The sequence below is a fragment of the Macrotis lagotis genome, chromosome 4, assembly GCF_037893015.1.
Source record: "Macrotis lagotis isolate mMagLag1 chromosome 4, bilby.v1.9.chrom.fasta, whole genome shotgun sequence".
Taxonomy (NCBI): Eukaryota; Metazoa; Chordata; class Mammalia; order Peramelemorphia; family Peramelidae; genus Macrotis; species Macrotis lagotis.
Window position 1 is genome coordinate 227953899 of NC_133661.1, and position 23616 is coordinate 227977514.

At 35.2% G+C, this 23616-nt stretch overlaps 1 protein-coding gene across 2 annotated transcripts in view; it reads left to right on the top strand.

Annotated features, from left to right (window-relative positions):
* The window catches only part of EFCAB11 (EF-hand calcium binding domain 11), a 171360-nt gene extending 155012 nt beyond the window's left edge, over positions 1–16348 (top strand). The window contains exons 6-7 of one of the 2 annotated variants that reach the window (XM_074235531.1): positions 5248–5369; positions 16069–16146. In XM_074235531.1, the coding sequence (XP_074091632.1) occupies positions 5248–5320 (73 nt within the window). In that variant the 3' untranslated portion in view covers positions 5321–5369; positions 16069–16146. Of the gene's footprint in view, positions 1–5247; positions 5370–16068 lie in introns of both variants that reach the window. The other variant, XM_074235530.1, reaches the window with a different exon arrangement.
* Positions 16349–23616: the final 7268 nt, after the last annotated feature.

The window sequence follows — 23616 nt, forward strand, 5'->3', positions numbered from 1 at the left end:
AGGCCAAAGGTTGTACATACTAGGAATGTGTTATAATAAATAATTAAATGAATTCATCTTTGCTGAACTGATGCCAAACTTCATGTTAGTTTGGTGATGCACAAAAATGAGGAGTGGATGATGCCAAAACTTCTTTTTACTAATGGAATACAAATATAATGGAGAATAAGTCAATTATACAAGCATTCCATACAAGCATTCCACACAAAAAATACCTAATTGAATAGAATACTCAAATACTTTTAGTATTTTCTCATAACTAATACATTTAGGATAAATCATATTGAACTAACTTTACTAGAAAGTTAACTGTTAATAAAATAGCTTATATTTGAATAGCATTTTATGGTTTACCCATTTGTTATCCCATTTAATCTTTATGAAAATCCAATAAGACAAGGTATTCTGTGATATTAGCCTCATTTTACAATGGGGAAATAGAGGACAGATTGAGTGTTCATGTTTTAGTATCAAAAGACCAGGGTTTGAATCCTGACCACACTGGTTGTGTGGCCTGTACAAGTTACAAGATCTTTCTAAGACTTTATTTCAGTGGTTTTATATCGAGGGACTAAAGAATCTTGTAATTCCCCTTCCATCTATAAATGGAGTCTGATTTCTCTAAGATCACACAACTTATAAGTGACAGGGCTAAGAAAAGAGTCTAGATCTTATGAGTAAGAACATTGTACATCCAACTGTCCTTTAATGAAGGGGGGAAAAGAAAAGAAAGAACATAATTAGATGAATTAATGTAAGTATCAAAACAAGCACTTAGAATATTCAAAACTTCAAAATAAATAATTAAACAATTTAAAACAATGACTAGGCCCTAGTCAAAGCTTTATTTTCACTTTGGTCAGAAAAAAGATTCAAGCCATAATAACTGATGATCTATCCATATGTCAATACTTAAGCTCCAAAGGATCAGCCAAGGAGAGAAATGATAGTATACTCCTTTTCTGCTAGTGTCCCCAAGGACTCCAAATAAAGCAGCAGAGTCACAATTTGATAAGAAGAAATGTTGTGTAATGGATAAACAATGGGTTAAGAAAAACCTGGGTTCAAAACCTTATTGGCTGTTTGCCCCCCTCTGAGCTTGAGTTTCTTCTTTTATAAAATGAGGATAATTCTAGAAGCACCAACTTTGTAAGTTCTTGTTAGACTCACATTCAGTATTCCATGTTAAACACTTTGAAAACTTTGAAGTTTACTGTGTCCTCTAATACTGCTTTTCTCAATCCATCCTTACTTGTCCATCTTAAAGGACAAGTCCATGGCCTCCCATAAAGCCTTCCTGGGAAGCCCACCTCACTTGTGGGATTGTACAGTTGTCTTTATATTGTGTGGATGCCAGTGGAGCACATAGGCTGTCCATCAGTCACTCTTCTTTCCCACTAGAGCATGACTGAACTTTCAAGTATTATATAAATGCCAGCTATCATTATTATCATCTTGAACCAATCATCATAGGCTTCAGAAAAAAATGGCCCTATGACCTCTAATGACCTTGTATCTAGGGTTACCTAGCCTGACATTTAAAAGGATAAGCTTCAAGTAATTTTACTGGGAAAATGGAGAATTATTTTCCTTTGTGATTCACATGCTGTTCAAAAGCTTCTAAAATTTGTGGAAAATCTGAGAATTCCAAATATTCCAAAAACTCACTTTCAGATGAGTTTTGCTATTTGAAAGTACTCAGTAAATGTTTGGATGTGGATAGATGGATGGAATGAAATGATCAAGCAGACATATAAGAGTTAAATTTATTTCTTAGTTATACTTGTTTTATTTGGAGGCAGCAGATTCAACTTTTATTAAAAAAAGAACACCACTTTTTCTAAAAAATTAAATATAAATATCACAGAGAAGGCAATGGAAAATTCCATGGTAGAGTTAAACAGGCTAAAACACATAAATAATGAAGAATTCCAAAGAAGAACTGGAATAATGGGTGTCATCAAGAAATACCATAATAGCAACAGAAGATGATCTGGTTACATGTCAAGAATGGGGTATGACAAGGAGTGCCAGAGCCCCTGGTACCATGGTATTAAAAAAACAACTAGAAAATCCTTTAACATGTTGGATGGGTCTCCATTGACAAACTTGGGAGAACATAGTTGAGAACATCACAGAATAAATAGACAGGCATGGATGGTAGTGATCTGGATAGCTTTAGGGAATTCCTGAATCATGAGACTCCGGATTCATTTAAGTAATAGTAATCAAAATATTATGATCATCCTAGAAGGTAATAAAGAAAAAAAAATTCTTCAAAAATCTAATTCTTTGCTTTTCTTTAACCTAATTTATATTATTAGGATTTTTTTAGGTTTTATCATTTTATTACTTTCTTGAAGAAAAGTTCCACATTGAACATACAATGGGAAACAACTGCCATTCTTCATTGAATGTTTTCTGAACTCAAGAAGTCATACCTTTCCATCTACTTTCCTACTACATAAGGTAGTTAGTCTCTTTTTATGAGCAAGGTATTGGAAATGGTTTGATGCTTATAGTTCACATTTCAACTCCTCCTCTATTTGTTGCATTAGCAAAGTGAAACTCATTAAATCTCATTACTCCAGCCCATCTTTCCCAGCGCACGAACCCAAGGAACACTCAGCATGCTTATATGGCCGTACATAATCTCTCCTACATTATGCTTCAAAGTTGGGCTTGCTCCTGAACCCTCAGTCAGAGTATATGAACTTGGTACTTTCAGAAAGGCTGCATCTGTGAGCTCAGCCATTACACCATCTGTTAAAGTGGTCAGAGTTCATTTTATTGCCTCCTTTGTGGAAGGACTTGGTACTGTAAAAGCCTGTGTTATTGAAAAACATAATTTTCCTCATCATTATGCTTTCTTTCTAGCCGGATCATAACCTGCTAGAAATCTATTGAGCATAGAGTGAAAAGCTCTTCAGAATAGCAGTTCTTAAGGAATTAAATGATTACCATCTCTGTCCCATTTCTTTTATCTCATAATCAAGTTCAAGATGATACTAGATATCTCTGTTGAAGTGATTATATATTTGAAATAGAAATGGCTTTATCTCCATTTACTGATCACAGTGTTGAAGGCAGAACTATTTCTCCCCATTTATGTTTAAATATGTTTATAGTTCTTTACAACTGTCCTTTTGGTTAAAGACTTGAACTATGCTTTAAAGAGTAACTCAGCTAATGGGAGTGTTTTAGAATGCTTTATTCATGTTAATGATGGGGAATAATGAAGATCTACTTTAGAATCTGAGAATATTAAAGCTAGTAGGTACCAAAAAGATCACCAAGTCCAACTATTCTTCTCATTTTATAGATGAGAAAATTGAGGCTGGGGGGTGGGGGTGGGGTGAAATTCCAAAGGTCGGATAACTAGATAATGGTCATACCAGGACCAATCCTCAGGTCTTTACTAACTCTCAAGTCTGTTACTGTTCACAAAGTCACATTACCCCCTTAAATAATATCTTTTTAGTTATATGAGTTTGGTTTGGGGGAAAGAGGAAGGGGGTGGTAAAATGAGAAGTAGAGAACAGAGTAGACTAGAAATGCAATATACAGGTCATTTAAAGATTGGTTCAAAGATCATCATATAAAATTAGATTATCTTGATCATCTTATATTAAAATCTGAACAAGAGACTATTTCCCCAGACTTGTCAGTTATATACCAGAAAGAAAGTTTATATTATTTATTAGAATAAAAGCTTAAATTACTTTGTCACCTTTAGTAATAAGGTTATTCAAAACATGAATATAGATTGCTGTTCCTAAAACCAGCCATTGAATGGTTGGCACAAGGGTTCACATTACCACTTTATTGGATAAAACCCAAAATTGCATTTTAACTACTTTCAGACACAAAGGACAGATCATACAATTCAAATTTTGTCAAGTCCTTTCTCAATTTTTCAGAGATTGATTACCATAGCATTTGATTTCTTATTAAGGGGGCCTGTATTTTTATTATTTTCCCACTTACTAATTCTTCTATCAAGGAGTGCAACTGAAGAAATAATTTGATGTGACAATCAATCAAGCCCATATTTGATTCTGGTAAAATGTTTGTTGATGAAGGAAATCAGAGGCAAAAAAAAAGTGCTATTTTTCATTTATCTCCTTATTTATCCAGATTTTCATTGCATTGTGATACCACAGAATAAATACTATGGCACAGCACACAGAAAACATTTAATAAGATGATTTTTAACAAAATACTTATTGACTATGCCTTAATTCCATCTTAGTTCTCTCTTAAATTTCACATTTTTGTTAAGTAGAACATCTTTCATTTTTCAATCTTAATTAACTGTTAGATTAAATTATTGAATCATTTTTAATGTTAATCACTTTTGTCAGGGTTGCTTCTAATTCACTAGCAATATAGTGAGTTAGATTAAAGAGCTAAATACACTCTTGTTAAGCATCTAATAATGCCATAAAAAATAAATTAGACATAATCCCTGCCTCCAAGGGGTTTATAATCTAGTTTGATCAGGTAAAAATAGGCATACAAATAAGATAATAATGTTGAACTCTTAAAGGACATGAGATAGAGAGTTTACATGATTAAAAAAAATACTCAGCATAGTAACAGAGGATCAAATTGCTCTATCTTTTCAACAAAAAGATGGTGACACACACATCCATACATATATATATGCATACACACACACACACACACACACACACACACACACACACACACACACACACACATTTATATGGGAATCGATAGTCTCTTCCTCAAAGGAACTCAGTTTAACCGCACTGTTTGCTGTTGGCAGAATAAATGTGATTAAATAGGATAGTTTCTTTTAAAAAGAGAGAAAGGAAGAAAGAAGAATCCTCCCATTCTTATCCTTGTTAACTCTGACATTTCTGTTTCCTTAAAACTAACACTTCAAGATTCTTTTTGAAGGCAATATTTAATTTGAAACCTCTAAAAATAATTTTGCAAATAGAACACTCCAGCCTCTTCCAAGTGGAAAGATCCTTTATACCTGAATGATAGTATGATGTGACATGCTATGCTTATGACAATTTAAATGCCTCCTTGAGGGCTTCATCTCTCAAAATAAACTTTCCACTACAAGTCATGCTTCAATGTAAGTCACATAGTCATCTAAAAAGGAACAGAAATTGTCTGCAGATCTTTCCTGTGTTTACTTGAGTGTGAGTAGCTTTTCTTAACACTGATGTCTTTAAAGGAGTGAAATTAATATATGCATTTACCAACTAGATTACTGTGGAACCCTGCAGGGGTTTCTCTTCAGCAAAGGAGGAAGCACTACAAGAAGAAAGGGCTAGACTAGAGCTGGTTAATCACAGGAGAAGGAAGCTTGTTGGAAAAATCATCAATTGGTAGGTCATTTCATCCCTGGCAGGGGCTCCTTCCATAAAGTGTAATTTTTCTCTCACTGTTTGGTCAGTATGACAGTTTCAGTTCTAATGCAATGGTGGCATTGACTTAAATTTAAATTTTTTTCCCTGATTGTCCAAAAATGGTGGAGGAGGGAAAGAGAGAGTCTTCCTCCCTTTTTTCCTCCTTCACCACCGCCAAGTCATAAAAATGCTCATAATTTAGATCTCTGCCTCACCACTGGATTTCAGCTCTTCCAGGTGAAACTATCAAACACATTGTCAACTTTCAGAACTCTGTGTGATTGTCATAGCATCTCAGAGCAAAAAATGCCAGTAGGTTTATTGTTTGGAAATAATCCCAACAGTCAGTGCAATACCTAGATAAATCCTTCAACACATACCATCTGAAAATCTCTAATGCTGGCTCCTCTGCATCCAGGATGTGGATGTGACCAGGTGTTAAGAGTCACCTCAGTTGCAGAATATAATGTAAGCCCACATAAATCATCAGCATTTCTTTATATTACCAACAAAGTTCAGCAGGAAGGGAGATAGAAAGAGAAATTCCATTTAAAGTAACTACAGATAATTTAAAATACTTGAGGATCTACCTGCCAAGACAAACCCAGGAGCTATATGAACACAATTGTAAAACCATAAAAAATGTGAAGGAACATGGTTTAGCAGTACCAGGTCTCAAACTGTACTATAGTGGTAATCACCAAAACAATCTGGTGGTTGAGAAATAGAGTGGAAGATCAGTGGAATAGATAAATGACAAATCCAAAGATCTAAGATTTTGGACCAAGAAATCACTATCAGATAAAAACTATTTGACCAACTGAATAACAGTTTAGGAAAATTATATATAGGCCAACATATGCTGAGGTGAAGATGAGTAGATGATTTAGACATGAAAGGTGATATCATAAACAAATTTGGGGAGTATAGAGTATTTTATCTGTCAGGTTTATGAAGAAGGGAAGAATTTATGATCAAACAAAAGATAGAAAGTATTACAAGATATGAAAATGGATCATTTTAATTACATTAAAAAGGATTTGGAAAAAATAAAACTAATACAGCCAAAACTGGACAGGAAGTAGAAAACTGAGGGTAAAATATACCAAGTTTCCTCTGATAAAAGTATCATTTCTCTAATATATAAAGAGTTGAGTTAAACTTGTATGTATCATTCCAAAATTGAAAAATGGTCAAAAGATATGAAGAGGCAGTTTTCAGAAAAAGAAATCTAAGCTATTCATAGGCATAGGAAAAATGCTCTAAATTACTGCTGGAGAAATGCAGATTAAAATAGCTATGAGATATTATCTCACCTTAATATGTTTGAATAGGAAAATGATAACTGTTAAAGGGCATGAGGAAAAATAGGGACACTAAATATACAGATTGTGAAGTTATAAACAGATCCAGTCATTCCAGAGAGCAATCAAAGAGCTATCAAACTGCTTACCTTTTGATCCAGCCATACCACTGCTAGGTCTATATCCCAAAGAGATAAAGGATTTATTTGTTCAAAAATATTCATAGAAGCCCCCTTTTTGGTGACAAAGAATTTGAAATCAAAGGGATGTCCATCAATTGGGAACTGGCCGAGCAAGTGATGGTATATATAAATGTAATGAAATACTGTTTTGCTATAAGAAATGATGAACAGCAACATGTTTTCAGAAAAACTTGAGATGACTTACATGAATTGATGCAAAGTGAGATTAGCAAAACCTGAAGAGCAGTGTTAGAGTAACCATAGTTTACAATGAGCAGCTTTGAATGGCTTAGCTCTTCTCAGAAATACAGTGATCCAAGATTTCCAAAGAAACCATGATGAAAAATGCTATTCTCTGCTATTCTCCTCTCCCCTCTGCTCTTCTCCCTTCCCCCCCCCTCCATTCCCTCCACCGTCCCTCCCTTAGTTTAAAAAGCCCAAGTTTTTCCCTGCATTACAGAGTCATGTCCAGTTATCCTGATCCATATCTAGTCATTGGACCCAGATGGCTCCAGGGGAGAAGGTAAGACTGGCAACTTTGCACAGTTCTCCCTCACTTAAATTCAGTTCATTTGCATGTTATGACATTGCTTCCCTTATGTCATGGAACTCTTAGAGAATAAAGGACAAAAAACAATATGCAAATGATTTATATGACTGCCCATGTATAATCTATATCAAATTGCTTGCCTTCTCAAGGAGGGAGAAGGAAAGGAAGGAAAAAGAATTTGGGACTCAAAATTTTTAAAAACTCATCTTAAAAAATTTTTGTTTACATGTAATGGAGGAGAAAAAAGTCACTTCCATAGAGGATTGATTATAGATTAACCCATACAATTCAATTAAAGATCACCTAAAGAATATATTTTGACGGGGCGGCTAGGTGGCATAGTGGATAAAGCACCTGCCTTGGAGTCAGGAGTACCTGGGTTCAAATCCAGTCTCAGACACTTAGTAATTACCTAGCTGTGTGGCCTTGGGCAAGCTACTTAACCCCATTTGCCTTGCAAAAATCTAAAAAAAAAAGAATATATTTTGACTGAGCTACTCCAGAAATAATTAAAATGTTAAAGACAATTTGTTAACATCTTTCCTTTCTGTTTTTCGCTGAAAATTTTCTATGCAAAAATATCTGTTACTTATACAATAAAATGAACCTGTTGTAATTTATCAATTAGTATTTTCCTTCAGACATGTAAGAATAGCAATGGAACCTGGCTTAATAAAAGATTCATGTAATATAATGCTGGCTTTTAGAACCATCTCTACAATTCACACTTAGCCTTAATTATTTAAGTAAATACTTAATTGGAAAAAGGAAAGGACATATTCCTTCATAGTGAAATCAGGCTAAAAGAAGAACACATCTCCAGGTTTATGTTGTGATGAAGTTTTTTAAAGTAGTTTTTAAGACAATGAGTTAGAAAATATTAATATTTTAATAGACTTCTCAATTGTAAGAATCTAGTTGAATAACTAGGAATTGGATCTGTTTGAAGTTCTCTCTATAATCTTTGATAGGTACTTTGAAATGAAAGCTCTGAAATCAGAGTTATGCAGATGAGAAGTTGATAGAATACCAATCACTGCATTTGAGGAAATCCTCCTTGGACTGTATTGTAAATGCAGTTCACATTCATTTAGTTATTTACATTGGTTCTAGGTTGCCTACATTTTCAAATCTAATCTCAATCTAATGTTCAAAGCCTTCTATCAATTGTCACCACTATCTCATAAACACTCACTTCATATTTCTTTTTTCCAGAAAACCACTCCAATCATTCTTTTTTTATATCATCAAGAACTGATATTGTAGTATTATATTTGTCAGTATATGAAATTGGCTTCATAATGAGGTCCCTATAACTGGAGTTCTAGCAAAGGCCCAATGACCACTGAGGAATGGTAGTAGAATAGAGGGTCCTATTAAACAGCTTCTGAAGTCCTTTCCAATTTTGAGGTTTTGTAATTCCACGGAGGTTAGTCAGTCATTGGTGGCATGAATAAGAATTAATAGGTGGCAAAGAGTATAAAACTAGGTCTAACATCAGGAAGTTCTTGTTGAGTTATTTTAATCATATTTGACTCTTTGTGTCCTATTTGGGGTTTTCTTGGCAAAGATACTGGAATGGATTGCCATTTCCTTTAGGAAGATCTGAGTTCAAATAGGACCTCAGACCGTAATAACAGTATGACCCTAGGCGAGTCACTAAATTTCTATTTGCCTCAGTTTATCTGTAAAATGGGAATGATAATAATATCTTCCCACTTCCCCCCAGGGTTGTAGTGAGGATCAAATGAAATGTAAAGCATTTAGGATAGTGGATGGTACAGGTTCTATATAAATGTTTATGCCCTTCCCTTCCCTCCTCTCCCCTCCCCTCCCCTCCCCTCCCCAGAGAATTTCTGGAAGAATATAAACAAAAGTTGCAAAGAATGAGTGGTTTGGGAAAGTTGTGATCCAAATCAGGGAATATCTACAAAAATGGGGTGACATTTATTGAAGTATGGATGGAATATCTTGGATATATGCTAATCCTTATTTCTAATTTGGTTCCATATGTTTCTCAATGGGGTCCTATACACAATTTATGCTTTAATCTTCAAGTACCTTGTTCACCTAGGTAATTATAACAGCTAACATTTACACTGGACTTCAGGGTTTTGTGAAGCACTTTATAGACCTCATTTCATTTGGGAGTCATAATAATCCCATAACGAAATAACACTGGATGTTATTATCCCCATTTTATGGAAGAAGACCCTTAGGAAGAGACTTGCACATAGGTCTTCCAGCTGCTGCTGTTGTTTTTTTAAGTTATTTCCAACTCTTTGAAACCCCATTTGGGGATTTCTTGGTAGAGATACTGGAGATATTGCCATCTCCTTCTCCAGCTCATTTTACAGATAAAGAAACTGAGGCAAACAGGATTGAAGTGTCTGAGGCCAGACTTGAACTCAGGAAAATGGGTCTTCCTGACTTCATAGCTGGTTCTCTCTCCATCTCACCACCTAACTGCCCCTTAGGTCTTCCTAAATAAGTTTTAAATAATCAGTAGAGGGAAGGCACTAGAATTGAAGATGATCAGAAAAGGTTCCTTGTTCAATTTATCCCATAGTCATCCAGAAATGACTTGATCTGTCTTTCTGGCTCTTAGAGTATAATAGAGAATGCCAGACTCTCTGAAATCAGAAATAACCTGATTTCAAATCCTTCCTCAGATCCTTATTAGCTATGTTACCCTGAGCAAGTCACATTTCCTTTTCCAGACTCAGTTTTCTCTTCTGAAAAGAATGATTATAGCACTTGCCTCAGAAGGTTGCTGTGAATATCAAGTGTGATAACTTAAGTGAAACTCTTTGCAAAACATAAAGTACTAAGTAAATGTTAATATAGGGAATTATTGAGGAAGAATTGAGTTCAAATTCCACCTCAGATATTTATTAACTCTGTGACCCTGGACAAGAAAGACTCAGTTCCCTCATTCATAAAATGGGAATCATTTCCAGGATTGTTGTAAGAATCAAATGAGTTCACACATGTAAAGTTCTGTCTAAACACTAGCTCATATAGCCTAACCCATCTTTCAAAGCCAGGCTCAAAATCTACCTCCAAGAAACCCTCTTTTTTCCCTTTCTTTTTGAAAAAAAAAAATTAATCCCATACAACTCCTGTTGACCCTATTTTCTCTAAATCCCCACAGCACTGGTTTATTTATTTTAGATGATATTGGGATTAGGGGGGGGGGGGTTGTAAGGTAAAAAAAGATTGTGGTACAGTACAAAGTATCCTAGAATCCCCAGAGAATCAGAATAGAGACCTCCTACCTCTAATTGCTTAACAAAAAGGTATTTCACCTGTTGGCTTCCTCCTAGATAAGATGATCTCTAGTTGATGAATTCAATGTTGTGCTGATATATAGATGTCCTTAATGTTATATAGCACTTTATATAGCACATTTTATATAACATTTTAATGTTTGCAAAGTACTTAAAATACATTATCTCATATGAATAGATGAATGAACAGACAGATTGATAACTGGATAGATAGAATAAGCATTTATTAAGCACTGGCTCTGTTAAACCTTTTTGAATATTAACTCATTTAATACAACAGCCCTGAGAGGTAGCTATTTTGTCGTCATCATCATCATAATAATTATTGTTAACATTATTATCATTATTATTGTTATTAGTATTCCAGTTCAGAGACAAAGAGCTGCCACAAGTAGATGAAATGCCAGGCCTGGAATTAGGAACTGTTGACTTCAAATCCAGCTTCAGAAATGTAGTAGCTGTGTGACCATAAACAAGTCACTTTACCTCTGTCTACCTCAGTTTCTTCATGTGTTACACAGGCATAATAATAGCTCCAGCTTCCCAGGGTCATTATGAGGATCTAATGTATAAAGTCTTTGGCACAATGCCTTGTACAATTTAAGTCTTTAATAAATATTTCCTTCATTCCATTTTAAGAATCTAATGCTGAAAGTAGCTTCGTAGGGTCATAAAGCTTTTGTGTCTGTGGTAGGATTCAAACCCCGAGTTTCCTGCCTCTTTATGCTATCTAGTTGCCTTCTCAAGGCAAAAGCTTCTCTCTGTCTCATCACAGTTCCAAATTTGGGCTTCTATACCTATCTGGCACTCAATAAATGACTAGACAAACTTCACCAAACTCTTCGCAATTATCATCCTCAATAGGAGACATTTACAATTTACGAAATGTCTCAGCATGGTGTCCTGAAAATTTTGGAACCAATTTTTTTTTGAGGATTCATTTGGAACTAGAGGAAGCTCTTGTCAGCATAGAATCCTGTGGAAAAGAACAATGAAGCTTTATGTTCCACCTCCTGCTTTGCTAACGGTATTTTATTTCTCTTCCCAAATCACTGCAAAATTTTACCCACATGATCCATCTGCTCTCCTCTCACATGAATGATTTGTGTGTTGGTGCAATGGAATATTCCTTCAGAATAATGCAGTTTCTGCGGTAAAAAAAAATGTAATAATATATCTTCCCTTTTAAAATTACAGCTATGAAACTCATACTTGGGCTTCATTTTCCTCTTGACTACCAGCCTTGTTCACTGTGATATGATGAGGAGGAAAATGGTCATAAGACATTAACTATTTTACCCTTGTACATTCCAAAATTCCATAAATTCAACAGTGCAGCCTGTTCTGTGCATTTTTTGGATAAACATGGGTGTCATCTGTAAATTAAAAATTGTCTCTCAATCCTGTTCTTAATTGTAAAACTACTTGGTTATATTGCTTAATATTGTGTAAATGTTATAGCAGTGAGAACACTAAAAAAGAAAACAAGGAAAATGAGCAATAAATAATACAGTATTATGATTGAAGAATCACTGAAAGTGAATTTTTGAGTTCAGGCAAGTACATTACTATTCTGTCATCTCGGTAAATGAATAAGCCAAAAAATTATCAAGAGCTCTTATTCTCAATGCCACTTTTGTTGATTGTTCATTTAAACTACACAGTAAGACATGCAGTTCAAATATACCAGTCAAGGAGAGGAAGGATACCATTTATCCAATCTTTTTCCTTAAAAAAGAATATTTTAGCAATCCTGGGAGTCTTCAATTGTGTAATTTAATGAGAGGGACGATTTGTATTCCATAGAGAGTAATGTGTGCTACCAGTCATTACCAAATAGCCAGTAAAAGATTTATTGTTCTGCTTTCAGTTCTGAAGTACTTGAAAAAATTATGAAAATGCTTGTGTATATATTTCTCTAAATAAGTAACATGAAGCTATGGAGATAACCAATCATTATAGACCAACTCAATGTAACTGGGACTTTGGTCTAGGATAGAAAAATAAGAATTTTCTGTATTTCAAAATAGTGAAAAATTGGTATCACAGTGTCCAGGCCCATTATAGACTTGGACATTTTTGAACTAAATATTATAGAAAATTTATTTTAGTACTTGATATATTTAGCACTTGATATTTACAGCTAATTCAGTATTAAAGGCATCTCTAGTTTTGGCAAGTCTTCAGATTAAAGAGTCTCCTTGAGGAATTCATCTTAGGCAGACAGGTGGTACATGGATAGAGTGCTGGACCTGAAATCAGAAAAACCTAAATTCAAATCCCATTTGATATTCTTATTTTTAAAACTGTGAGATTTTGAGGCAGCTAGGTGGTGCAATGGATAGAGGACTGACTCCCTGGAGTCGGGAGGACCTGAGTTGTGGCCTCAGACACTTAGTAATTGCCTAGCTGTGTGACCTTGGGCAAGTCACTTAACCCCATTGCCTTGCCAAAAGAATAATAAAATAAAATAAAGAATTCTAAAAAAACAAACTGTGAGATCTTGGGCAAGTCACTTAACAATGCCTTCATTTCCTCATCTTTAAAATGAGAATAATAAAAGCTTCTACCTCTAAGGGTAATTGTAATGACAAAATGGAATTTTTATAAAGTACTTTGCAAACTTTAATACTATTTTTATTCTAATTTTTATCTTCTTTGTTTCAATAATAAGATTTATATATCAGATATGTGAGGGGTTTTGTTGTGGTGTTTTTTTTAGGGTTTTGCAAGGCAATGGGGTTAAGTGGCTTGCCCAAGGCCACACAGCTAGGTAATTATCAAGTGTCTGAGGTCGGATTTGAACTCAGGTACTTCTGACTTCAGGGCTGGTGCTGTATCTACTGCACCACCTAGCCACCCCATATGAGGTTGTAATAATTCAGAGCAGACATTTGAAAATTGATCATCAAACATTCTTTCAGATATATTCCTATGACTGTTATTGTTATTGAAGGATAGGTTTGTTGTTTCTATAGTTTATGGGTATGTGTTGTTTCTATAGTTCATCCACCTATTTTTTAATCTTTAATGTCCTGCAAGGGTCCAGGTCTTTGTTTTAGAATCAAAACAATAAACCTAACTTTAGAGATCTGATCTCTAGTTGATTAGTTGAATGGTGTATTGATTTTATTGATGTTTTTAAGTCACTATATATAGTGCTTTAATGTTTGCAAAGTGCTGAGCATACATTATCTCATATGGATGGATGGATGGATGGATGGATGGATGGATGGATGGATGGATGGATGGATGGATAGACGGATGGATGGACAGATGGACGGATGGGATACATCCCACCCCACACCCCTGCATCCTACCTAATCAGTTGGTACAGCAATTCAGTGAAACTTCCTAACCATTTGAGCTGTCCCAAAGTGGGATTAATGTCTAGCTGGAAGCCTTTACCCACAGACCAAATGATTCCTTTGGCAGAGATTTTGTAGATCAGATACACATTTAGAGACAAAATTAGTTCAGGTGACTTTTATTTTCACTTAAAACTCTTGAGATAACTATCCATTCAATGCCTCTTATCTGCAAGGTCCAGGGTTAGATACAAAAGTCCCTGCCCACAAGAATCTGTAGTTTATTAGGGGAATATGTAGTTTATTAAAGGGATTAGGAAAGCTAAAAATAGAGTATAAAAGAGACCAGTGAGATATAAAGAATTTGGGGAAGTTGGGGGTGAAAAGCATCCCTCTTTCCTAGGGGAGGGAAATAAAAGAAGGCCTCCTGTTGGTGATTCCTGAGCCAGGGTGGATTGAAAGGAAGGGGAGGGGGCAGTTAGGTGGCACAGTGAATAGAGCACTGGCCTTGGAGTTAGGAATAGCTGAGTTCAAATCCAGCCTCAGACACTTAATAATTACCTAGCCGTGTGGCCTTGGGCAAGCCACTTAACCCTATTGCCTTGCAAAAACTTTTTAAAAAAAAGAAAGAAAAAAGAAAAGGAAGGAAGGGGAGGATTTCCATAAAAAATGACTTTATAAATCATTGAATTCCTCAGGAACAGGTTTGGGGGGGGATTTTTTTTTTGTTTTCACCAAATTTCTGCTAATATCTATATATTGTTTTGGATTTGGAAACAAAGGTTCTTCATATAGGCACAGGCATTAAATTTTATTAGAAAGTTGATTTTTTTTAGAAGTGCCACATGTACTCACAAGGCTTTATTTCTAATTAGGTGAATGGGTAGCATAGTTTGTAACATATTGGACTCAAGAGCACCTAAAATGTTCAAATTGAGCCTTAGACACTTAACTGCATGATCCTGAACAAATCATTTAGCATCTGTCTCCCTATAGATCATCAACTGTAAAATAGAGATAATAGTATCACCTACCTCCTGTTATGTGGATGAAATAAGATAATTTGTAAATTATTATAATGTAAATTATTTTTTAAATTTATATAAATATATAAACCTTAAAGTACTCTATAATTATTAATCACCTGTTATTAGATAGATAGAATATATACAATTACATGTGAAAAGTAATATATAACTAGAAAATAGTGAGAATGACTTGGGATGTAACTTCTGGAATTCAGTGATTTTTTTAAACCTTACATGGAGGGTAGATACCATAATTCAATGCCTCTGGTTATGTAGGCACTATAGATACAAAGAAAAGAGGTATAACCCTTTCCTCACAGTATCTTGTACTCCAGGACAAAGGAAGAAACAATATGGTATGATAGAAAGAACTTTGAGCCTGGTAATAAAGAACCTCTCTTTGAGTCCTGATTCTTGTCACTTAATTCCTATGGAACTTTGAGCAAGCTGCTTATACTGTCCTATGCAAGCATGTATTAACCACCCTGTGCCTCAGTTTCCCCACTTATTAAATGAAGGTAAGAAGGTCCTACCTCCCAGGATTGTGTTGAAGTTAAAATGAGAATTTACTGTCTGTATGTAACCCTTCATGTTAGGGACTAGACACAAAAATAATATAGAAACAATAGACCCTCCCTTAAAGCACTTTACATTAAAGGATATCACTAATAAGAAAAAAATTTCAGATAATTTGAGGAGGGAGAGAATGAAGAGCATCAGAATCAAGTCTTGAAGGAAACTCAGGTTTATAAGGCTGAGATGATAAAGGGAAAAAAATACATATATATGTATATACTTATCTATACATTTACAAAGCACAGTCTATCTACAGTTTCTCTATGATCTTCAGTTTCCTCCTCTCTAAAATAAGAGGGGTTGAACAGATGATGCTTTAAATCCTTTGATCCTAAAACTCATGTAGATTTGCAAATGAAAGAAAAATGCTTTCATTTGCTTCAGAACTATAGTTTTTTAATCAGCAAATTTAATCTCCCTTTTTTTTCCCTTTTCTTCAGGGAAGTAGATCAGGACTCGGATGGACATGTCAGCTTTAAAGACTTCGAATATGCAATGAACTACGGTCAAAATGAAGCATAAATATTGAAATCTGCTTATGCCAAATTTCAGAAGGCAAGGGATTTAATTCCAGATCCATGCAACTTCCAGTGTTTTGAAAGATTGCTTTCAATACTGTTGTAAAATTTATCCTATTCTTAATAGATTATAAATATATAATTCATTATGTTTTCATTTTGAATCATTCCAATTTACAAATAATATCACTTTAATTATGTATTCCCTATGATTAGACTTTTTCTTGATTCTAGTTTTTAATGTGACTTTTAGCTTTTGTAATGGTCTAGTCTCTTTGCTAATAATACATTAGAGGAAGTTGGAATATGATATGATAAAAATTTAAGAGTCTCAGAATTATAGTGGATAATCACTTGTAGATTATTACTGATAAAAGGATAGTCTATTATCTGGCCAATAGCCTTAAAGGAGAATGTATTAAAAAGTGAAATGTCTAAACTGTAATTCCATTTGGAAAGGCTGATTAGAAACATTAATGTAAAGAGAATTTGAAGGAAGAGGTCATTGAAGGACAAATCAGTTAAATTGAGAGACAGAAGTTACTTTTAAGCCTTTATGGTAAAAACTGAGTATAGTGTCTGTTCTCATCAATTTAATAGTTGCTGGAACAGATAAGGAATGGTGGAAACATCATGGAAGCAGAAGAGGTCATGAAGTTTTATTTCCCAGGTATACATTGTGAATATATGTAAAAGATATATATATACATGATAGCTTAATTTTGTATGTCATAATATCTACAGGTATTCTATATCTATAGAATAGCTACAGGTTTAGAGTCATTAATTTATTCAGCAATTTCTTCCTGTGTTTGGAATTATGGAATATGCAAAGTACTTCCTAATGCTTCACTGAGATACAAAAAAAGAGAATTGTCATTATTCCTCACCCTATGGAGCTTAATCAATCTGTCAGAAGCATTTATTAAACCCCTACTATCTGCCAGTGCTAAGCTCTGGACACCCAAAAGAAGCCAGAGACAATCCCTGCTTTTAAGAAGGTATTTTTATTTAAATGTCTCTGTTGAATCTGAGGTGGATTTGCTAATGATAAGAAAAGTTCCTGACATTCCATTACTTACTTCCAATCACTGCTTTCTTTTTGTTTTTCTTTAAATACAAGGTTGAGAGGTGACTAGGTGGTATTAGTAGATAGAGCACGGGCTCTGGAGTCAGGTATACCTGAGTTCAAATCTGGCCTCAGACATTTAATAATTACCTAGCTGTATGGCCCTGGACAAGCCACTTAACCCCATTGCCTTGCAAAAACCTAAATAAAAAAAATACAAGGTTAATCGTTTATTACAACTTTTAAAAAAAAAATTCATTCATATGTATACAACATCTGCGAGACAGATATGGAAAAGGGGAGAAGGAAATATTATATAATATCATATTTATTCCTTTATTATTGTTATATATGACAATTCTCAAAATCAACTTTTAAAAGTTAGGTTTATTTTAAAAATTCCAAATAATTCAGCCAACTGCTTTGACACTTAAATAAAATTGTGTTTTTTTTAATGAGAAATAAAACAAAAAACAGTCACCTTGATACACTCAGAGACACAATTTTCCCCACTTGTGAATTCCCTTCCTGCCTGGGTTGCATGTGTATGCACATATAGACACATATGTACATAAACATGTGTGTGTGTGTATATATATGATAGTTCAAAACTATAACAATAACATTTTATCTGATTTAATAATAAGGTTCCTCAGTCATGAAGCCCATCTGGATTTATAGGCAGGCAGCATCAGCACCACAACTCAACCAGCCTTCTATCATCAGAAATTGCCTTCTGAAATAAGGGTAACTCTGTGAACACCATGGGACAATATTTGAACTTTATTTCAGATCTTTTTCCACCCTATGCACAAAAGTTTATAGCATTAACTCAATATTAATCCATGGGGAGCATGTAACAAAGATTTTCATTGATCCCAATAGCTTTAATATCACTATCAAACTACTTTCCCTCTCCAGGCTGCACTCAGGGCTTTCTAAAAACTAGAAATTCACTCTAGCTTTGGAAATCACTCATTAATAGTATCCCCACCTCTGTAGCCTCTTCCTTGGTTTGGATGGTTCCTTGTAGAATTTCCATTTAAAGAGGTCACCCAGGCCTGCCATGTCTCATTTCTCTATAGGCTATACTCTGGACTTTTGTTTACATATATCTCTGACAAATAGACAACATGTTTTGTTGTATCCACTTTGCTTCTTTGCTCTATACTTTAAGATCATCCGAAAGAAACGACCTCCCACCCCTAACATTGCTGTTATATTACCTTAAACGTGTATGTGTTTTAGATATAGCTATGGCTATATCTTAAATAAGAAAAGCTTCTTAGCTTTGTATGTTTTAAAATGAAAACACTCTATATCTCCTCTGGATTTCATAAGAACCTCTCTATTGCAGATATCAAAAGCCCTTTTCTGCTGATTGATCTCTCTAGCTTGCCTGTAAGTGACTATCAATTGAATAATATGGTGATGGATTTTTCAATATCTATATGTGGTTTCACAGCGACAGACTGTAATAGCCTCACAAGTTCTGTGGTGTGTCTTTCCTTCAGAAAAATAGTCATAGAATCTCAGAGGTAGAAGAGACCTCTGCTCATGTCATCTACCCCTATCTTTTCCTGAACAGTAATCCTTTCTACAATATCCCTAACAGGAGGTCATCCAGGATGCCCTTTAAGTTCTCTAGCAGAAGGAAATTCACTTTCTACTGAAGCAGCATATTATACTTTTTGACAGTTTTAATTGTTGCAAGGTTGTTCCCCCCCCATATTTAGAGAAGAAATCTTTCTTCAAGTCAGGTAAATATATTTAAAGCTTACAATGTACTGGCACAGTGCTAAGCCCTGGGGGTACCCAGAAAGATCAAAAAACAAGATTCAGCACCTGCTCTTAAGGGGTTCACCTTCTATTGGGGAGACAACATGTACATAGAATAAACTAGAGGTAATTTCAAAAGTAGAGCTGTGAGGTGACACCATAGTGTACAGAGTACCAGGCCTGACATGAGTTAAAACTCATCTTCCTGGGTTTGAATCTGGCCTCAGACACTTGCCAGCTGTGTGACCCTGGGCAAGCCACTTTACCTGTTGGCCTCAGTTTCCTCATCTGTAAAATGAGCTGGAGAAGAAAATAGGTAAATCACTCCAGTAGTTTTGCCAAAAAAACCCCCATTTAGGGTCATGAAGGGTCAGACATAAATGAAAACAACTGAACAGTAGCAACTATCTCAGAGGTTAAGCATCAACATTAAGGAGGACTGAGAAAGGCTTGTGGAATTTTAGCTGAAAGTTGAAGAAAGCCAGAAAGGAGAGATAAAGGAAAAGATTCTAGATATGAAAGACAGCCAGGAGAAATACACTTGATTTGACAGATATATGGATTGTGGAAGAAATAGCAAGGAGGACCATGTCATTGGATTATAGAGTATATGGAAGAGAATAAGGTATATATGAAGACTGGAAAGGATGGAGCTTCCTAAGAGCAGAGATTCTGTTATTTTTGACTTTAATCCACATTACAAAGGACAGTGGTCTTAAATATAGTATTTAATAATTGTTTGTTGAATTATATAAAATCTGCAGATCTGATTGTCTTCATCCAAGTAATTGATAAAAATGTTGAACAGACTCAGACCTAGGACAGTGTACTGTGGTACCCCCACAATTGATTGCCCTCCAGAATGACATCAGTGCATTAATTTCCTCTTTTTTTTTGCTCTAGTCATTCAGCCAACTGAAGCTAGTTTTATACCACACTAATTTATTATTCTATGGTTATTTATACTCTCTTCATCTAAGAGACTTTGGAATGTACCTTGCTGAAGTCTATGCATATTATATCTATGGCATTTCCCTAATTTCCTAGTCACCCCATAAAAGTGGAAATGAAATTAGTCCAGCATTACTTGTTCCTGATGAAGTCATGCTGGTTCACAAGAATCACTTTCTGTAAATACAAATAAACTGTTCCTTTACAGAGGCATTCTTGAATTTTGCCAGGAATCAGTCAAATTTACTAGACCATAGTTTCCAGAATCCACCTTCACTTTTGTTCTTTAGTGCTATCCTCTATGATTTTACAAGTAAAACATTATTAGCCCAGCTATCACATTTAAAAATTCCCTTAGACTATAGCTTATCTAAAACCTACCTTTAACTTGCTGGGGGCTGCTAAATACTTTCTTGTGGTTATTCAGTCATTTTTCAGTCACATTTGACTCTTCAGAACCCCAGTTGAGATTTTCTTGGCAAAGATACTAGAGTGATTTGCCATTTCCTTCTCCAGTTCATTTTACAGATGAAGAAACTGAGCCAAATAAGATTAAGTGACTTGCCCAAGGTCCCACATCTTGTAAGCATCTGAGACCAGATTTGAACTCAGGAAGGTGAGTCTTCCTGACTCCCAGTCCAGTGTTAGACGCACTGTGCCATCTAGTTTCCCTTAGATATTTTCTTACCACATTTGAAGTTTGGATTTCAAATCCCTAAGGAAGTTTTCTCCTTCCCAGGTCTAAAGATAATTCACTTTAGGAGAGATATCAAAAGCAAAATAGTCATGTGAGTTCTGTTTTTTCTCCCATCTATCTCACACAGAGGTGATTTCCCTTTGAGCTTCCTCTTATCCCCAGCATAGCTTTAAAAAACCTTTTGCTGATCTTAGTACTAATCTCTAGCCCCAGCTAAACTTGACACTTTTAGGTTCATCTTCAGTTTTCTGCCCTTGCTTCCATGTCTCTTTAATATCTAAATTAGTAGATAAATTTCCCTGTGAATTCATGCAAGTCTCTTTAGGCCTTTGTTACTTTTTTACTAGAATAATTTGTGCTTGTCATCAAAATTTTATTCTTGAATTTAATTTTCCCTGGCAAATCTTAGACTATGAGATCCCACCTAGTCTTTCTTTGAACCCTTTGAAATTCTCTCAAATGGGAGAGAACATGGCAAACCTGCTGGCCATTACTTTCCCATCAATTAGTAAATGTGGTTACTTCCTCTCAAGATTCCCAAAATTTTTACTTTAGACATTTCTTGCTCTGTAATAAGTCAGAATCATATCCAAAATAACTTCTTTCATCCACATTCCAAAGAATGACATTATCAGAAATGAAAGTCAAGAATTCCTCAGCTGCCTAGATAAGATGTTTCTATGATGCCAATTACTTTGATTTCAACATTTCTAATTAGTTTGCAATAAGAAGACTTTATCATTGAAAAATGAAATTGTCATTTTATGTTGGAATCAGTGATTAATATGGGATAGAATATAGAGAGATAACAGTGTAACATGGAGAGCTAACCTTGGAAGTAAGGACCTTAGTTCATGTCCAACCTCTCCCAAATGTGAGGTACAAATTCCATATCTGTTTCCACACTCTAAAAGACTGTAAATTGCAAATAAGTAGTTAATCTGGGTTGTGGAAAGATGTTTCTACACCACTTATGCAGTTAAAATTATACCCCATATACACACACCACCATCAGCTTCACCTTTAACAAATACATTTGTTATTTAGGGTATTACATAGAAAATTTTAATTGAAAAGGTCCTATCCCCTGTATTATAGCTCAAGACAGGTTCTTCCCCCTTAGACAAAAAAATCTATAAAAACACTAACTTTTTAAAAATGAATTTCATAGGGGCTGCTAGGAGGCATAGTGGATATGAGCACCAGCCCTGGATTCAGGAGGACCTGAGTTCAAATTTGGTCTCAAATTTGCCATTTCCTTCTCCAGTTCATTTTACAGAATTACCTAGCTGTGTGACCTTGGGCAAGTCAGTTAGTCCCATTGTTTTGCAAAAAAAACAAATTAATGGATTTCATGTCATTTCTGACTTAAAATTATCATACTTTTGTGTACTAATTTATAGTAAATGAATAATTTAACATGTATTTATTAAGTGCTTCCTTTGGCTAGGCACTGGATTAGTTAAAGTTTCCATAAATTATTAGTCCTGCCTTCCTACAGTTTATGGCCTCGTAAAGGGATAAGACATACATAGATCTAAGTCCCTCTCTTCATAACTACAAATGAAGCTGGTGACTTAGCAGAACACCCCCTCCCTCAAATTCAATTCACATGCTTATCAAGGCATCACCGTCAAGAACAAAGGACAAAAAAAATCATCATAACTACAGGAACAGTGGAGAAGTATGACTGCTAATTGAAAGTCAGAAAGAAGTGATGGAGGCAGTAGCAGGGCAGAGGTGACATGTAAACTGAGTCAAAGAAAGAGTCGCTCAGAATGAGCTAGCTGTTGAATTGAGTTCAATGAGCTAACAACAAAAAACATGTTAGCAACAGGACAGCAAAAACAATTATCATACTTCAGAGCTTCATATTTCTTCATTCCTTGATAAGAAAAAACTAGTTGTCTCAGGTCCAGAGTTCCAAAATCTCCATCTAACCTGCTCTTTTGATTGATATGAGTAAAATATCAGTTTGGTACTGTTTTATTGTCCATACTCCTTTGTCTGCTTATAGGAGAAGTAGCAGTGAATGACTAAACAAACCAAACTGCCTCTGCCAGAATCCCTGGATTTTGAACAATCTAGTTACAAATTAGGGTAGGGGTTGGAACAGGGTGTGGACTTGCAGGTATATGGCATGAATTTTGTTGTTTCTCCTTTGATTTTGAAGAGGAGCAATGATATTACAAGGTGATGTCTTGACTTGTGTGTGAATTGTATTTAAATGAGGCAGTTGTGCAGTCATCACCTTCACTCTTTCTTCCAGAGTCATTGAAGTCTAATGGCAGGACAAAACTCAAGAAGACTGGTGGTGGCTCAGAATGCAATGGAATTGCCTGGGCATCTTTAATGTCTGAGCAAGCTCTAAGCACCTGCTATAACAGCCTCAGCCATCCTTAATGTCCATTGGAACAAAGTGTTCTCATCTACCCCTACCTCACTGACATGTTTAAGGTCTAACAATTACCTTCACCCTAGTGTAGCACATCTACAGAGATGATTTATTGAGGTATGACCCTTGAGCAAGCTACAGTTTCTTAAAGTCACAAGTGAAAGTTGTAAAAATGAGATAGATACCAAAGGTGGATAAGCAGCTCCGAAAAAAAAAAAAAGCCCCTATACCACTCTGCTAGTCTTAACCTGAGCAGGGTGAAGTGTGGTTCAGTGAAGCTGACCTCGAAGCTAGGGAAACCTGCACTCTGTGAAATAGCCTGGTTATGTGATCCTGAACAAGTCACTCACTCTCTCAATGATCTGAGCATTGATCCAAGTCAGCAAGTTGTAGAGAAGGCATTGGGCACTGACAAAGGGAATGGCACTGACAAAGGAAATTTCCTCATCTGAGAATTCATCTTACTAAAATCACAGATCCAGTTAATATTCCTAGTTATTATTCATTGCATTTGTTTTTTCTAAACCAAAAGTAGAACACTGTATACAGTTAAGCCTATTCTGTTACAATTTCATTATA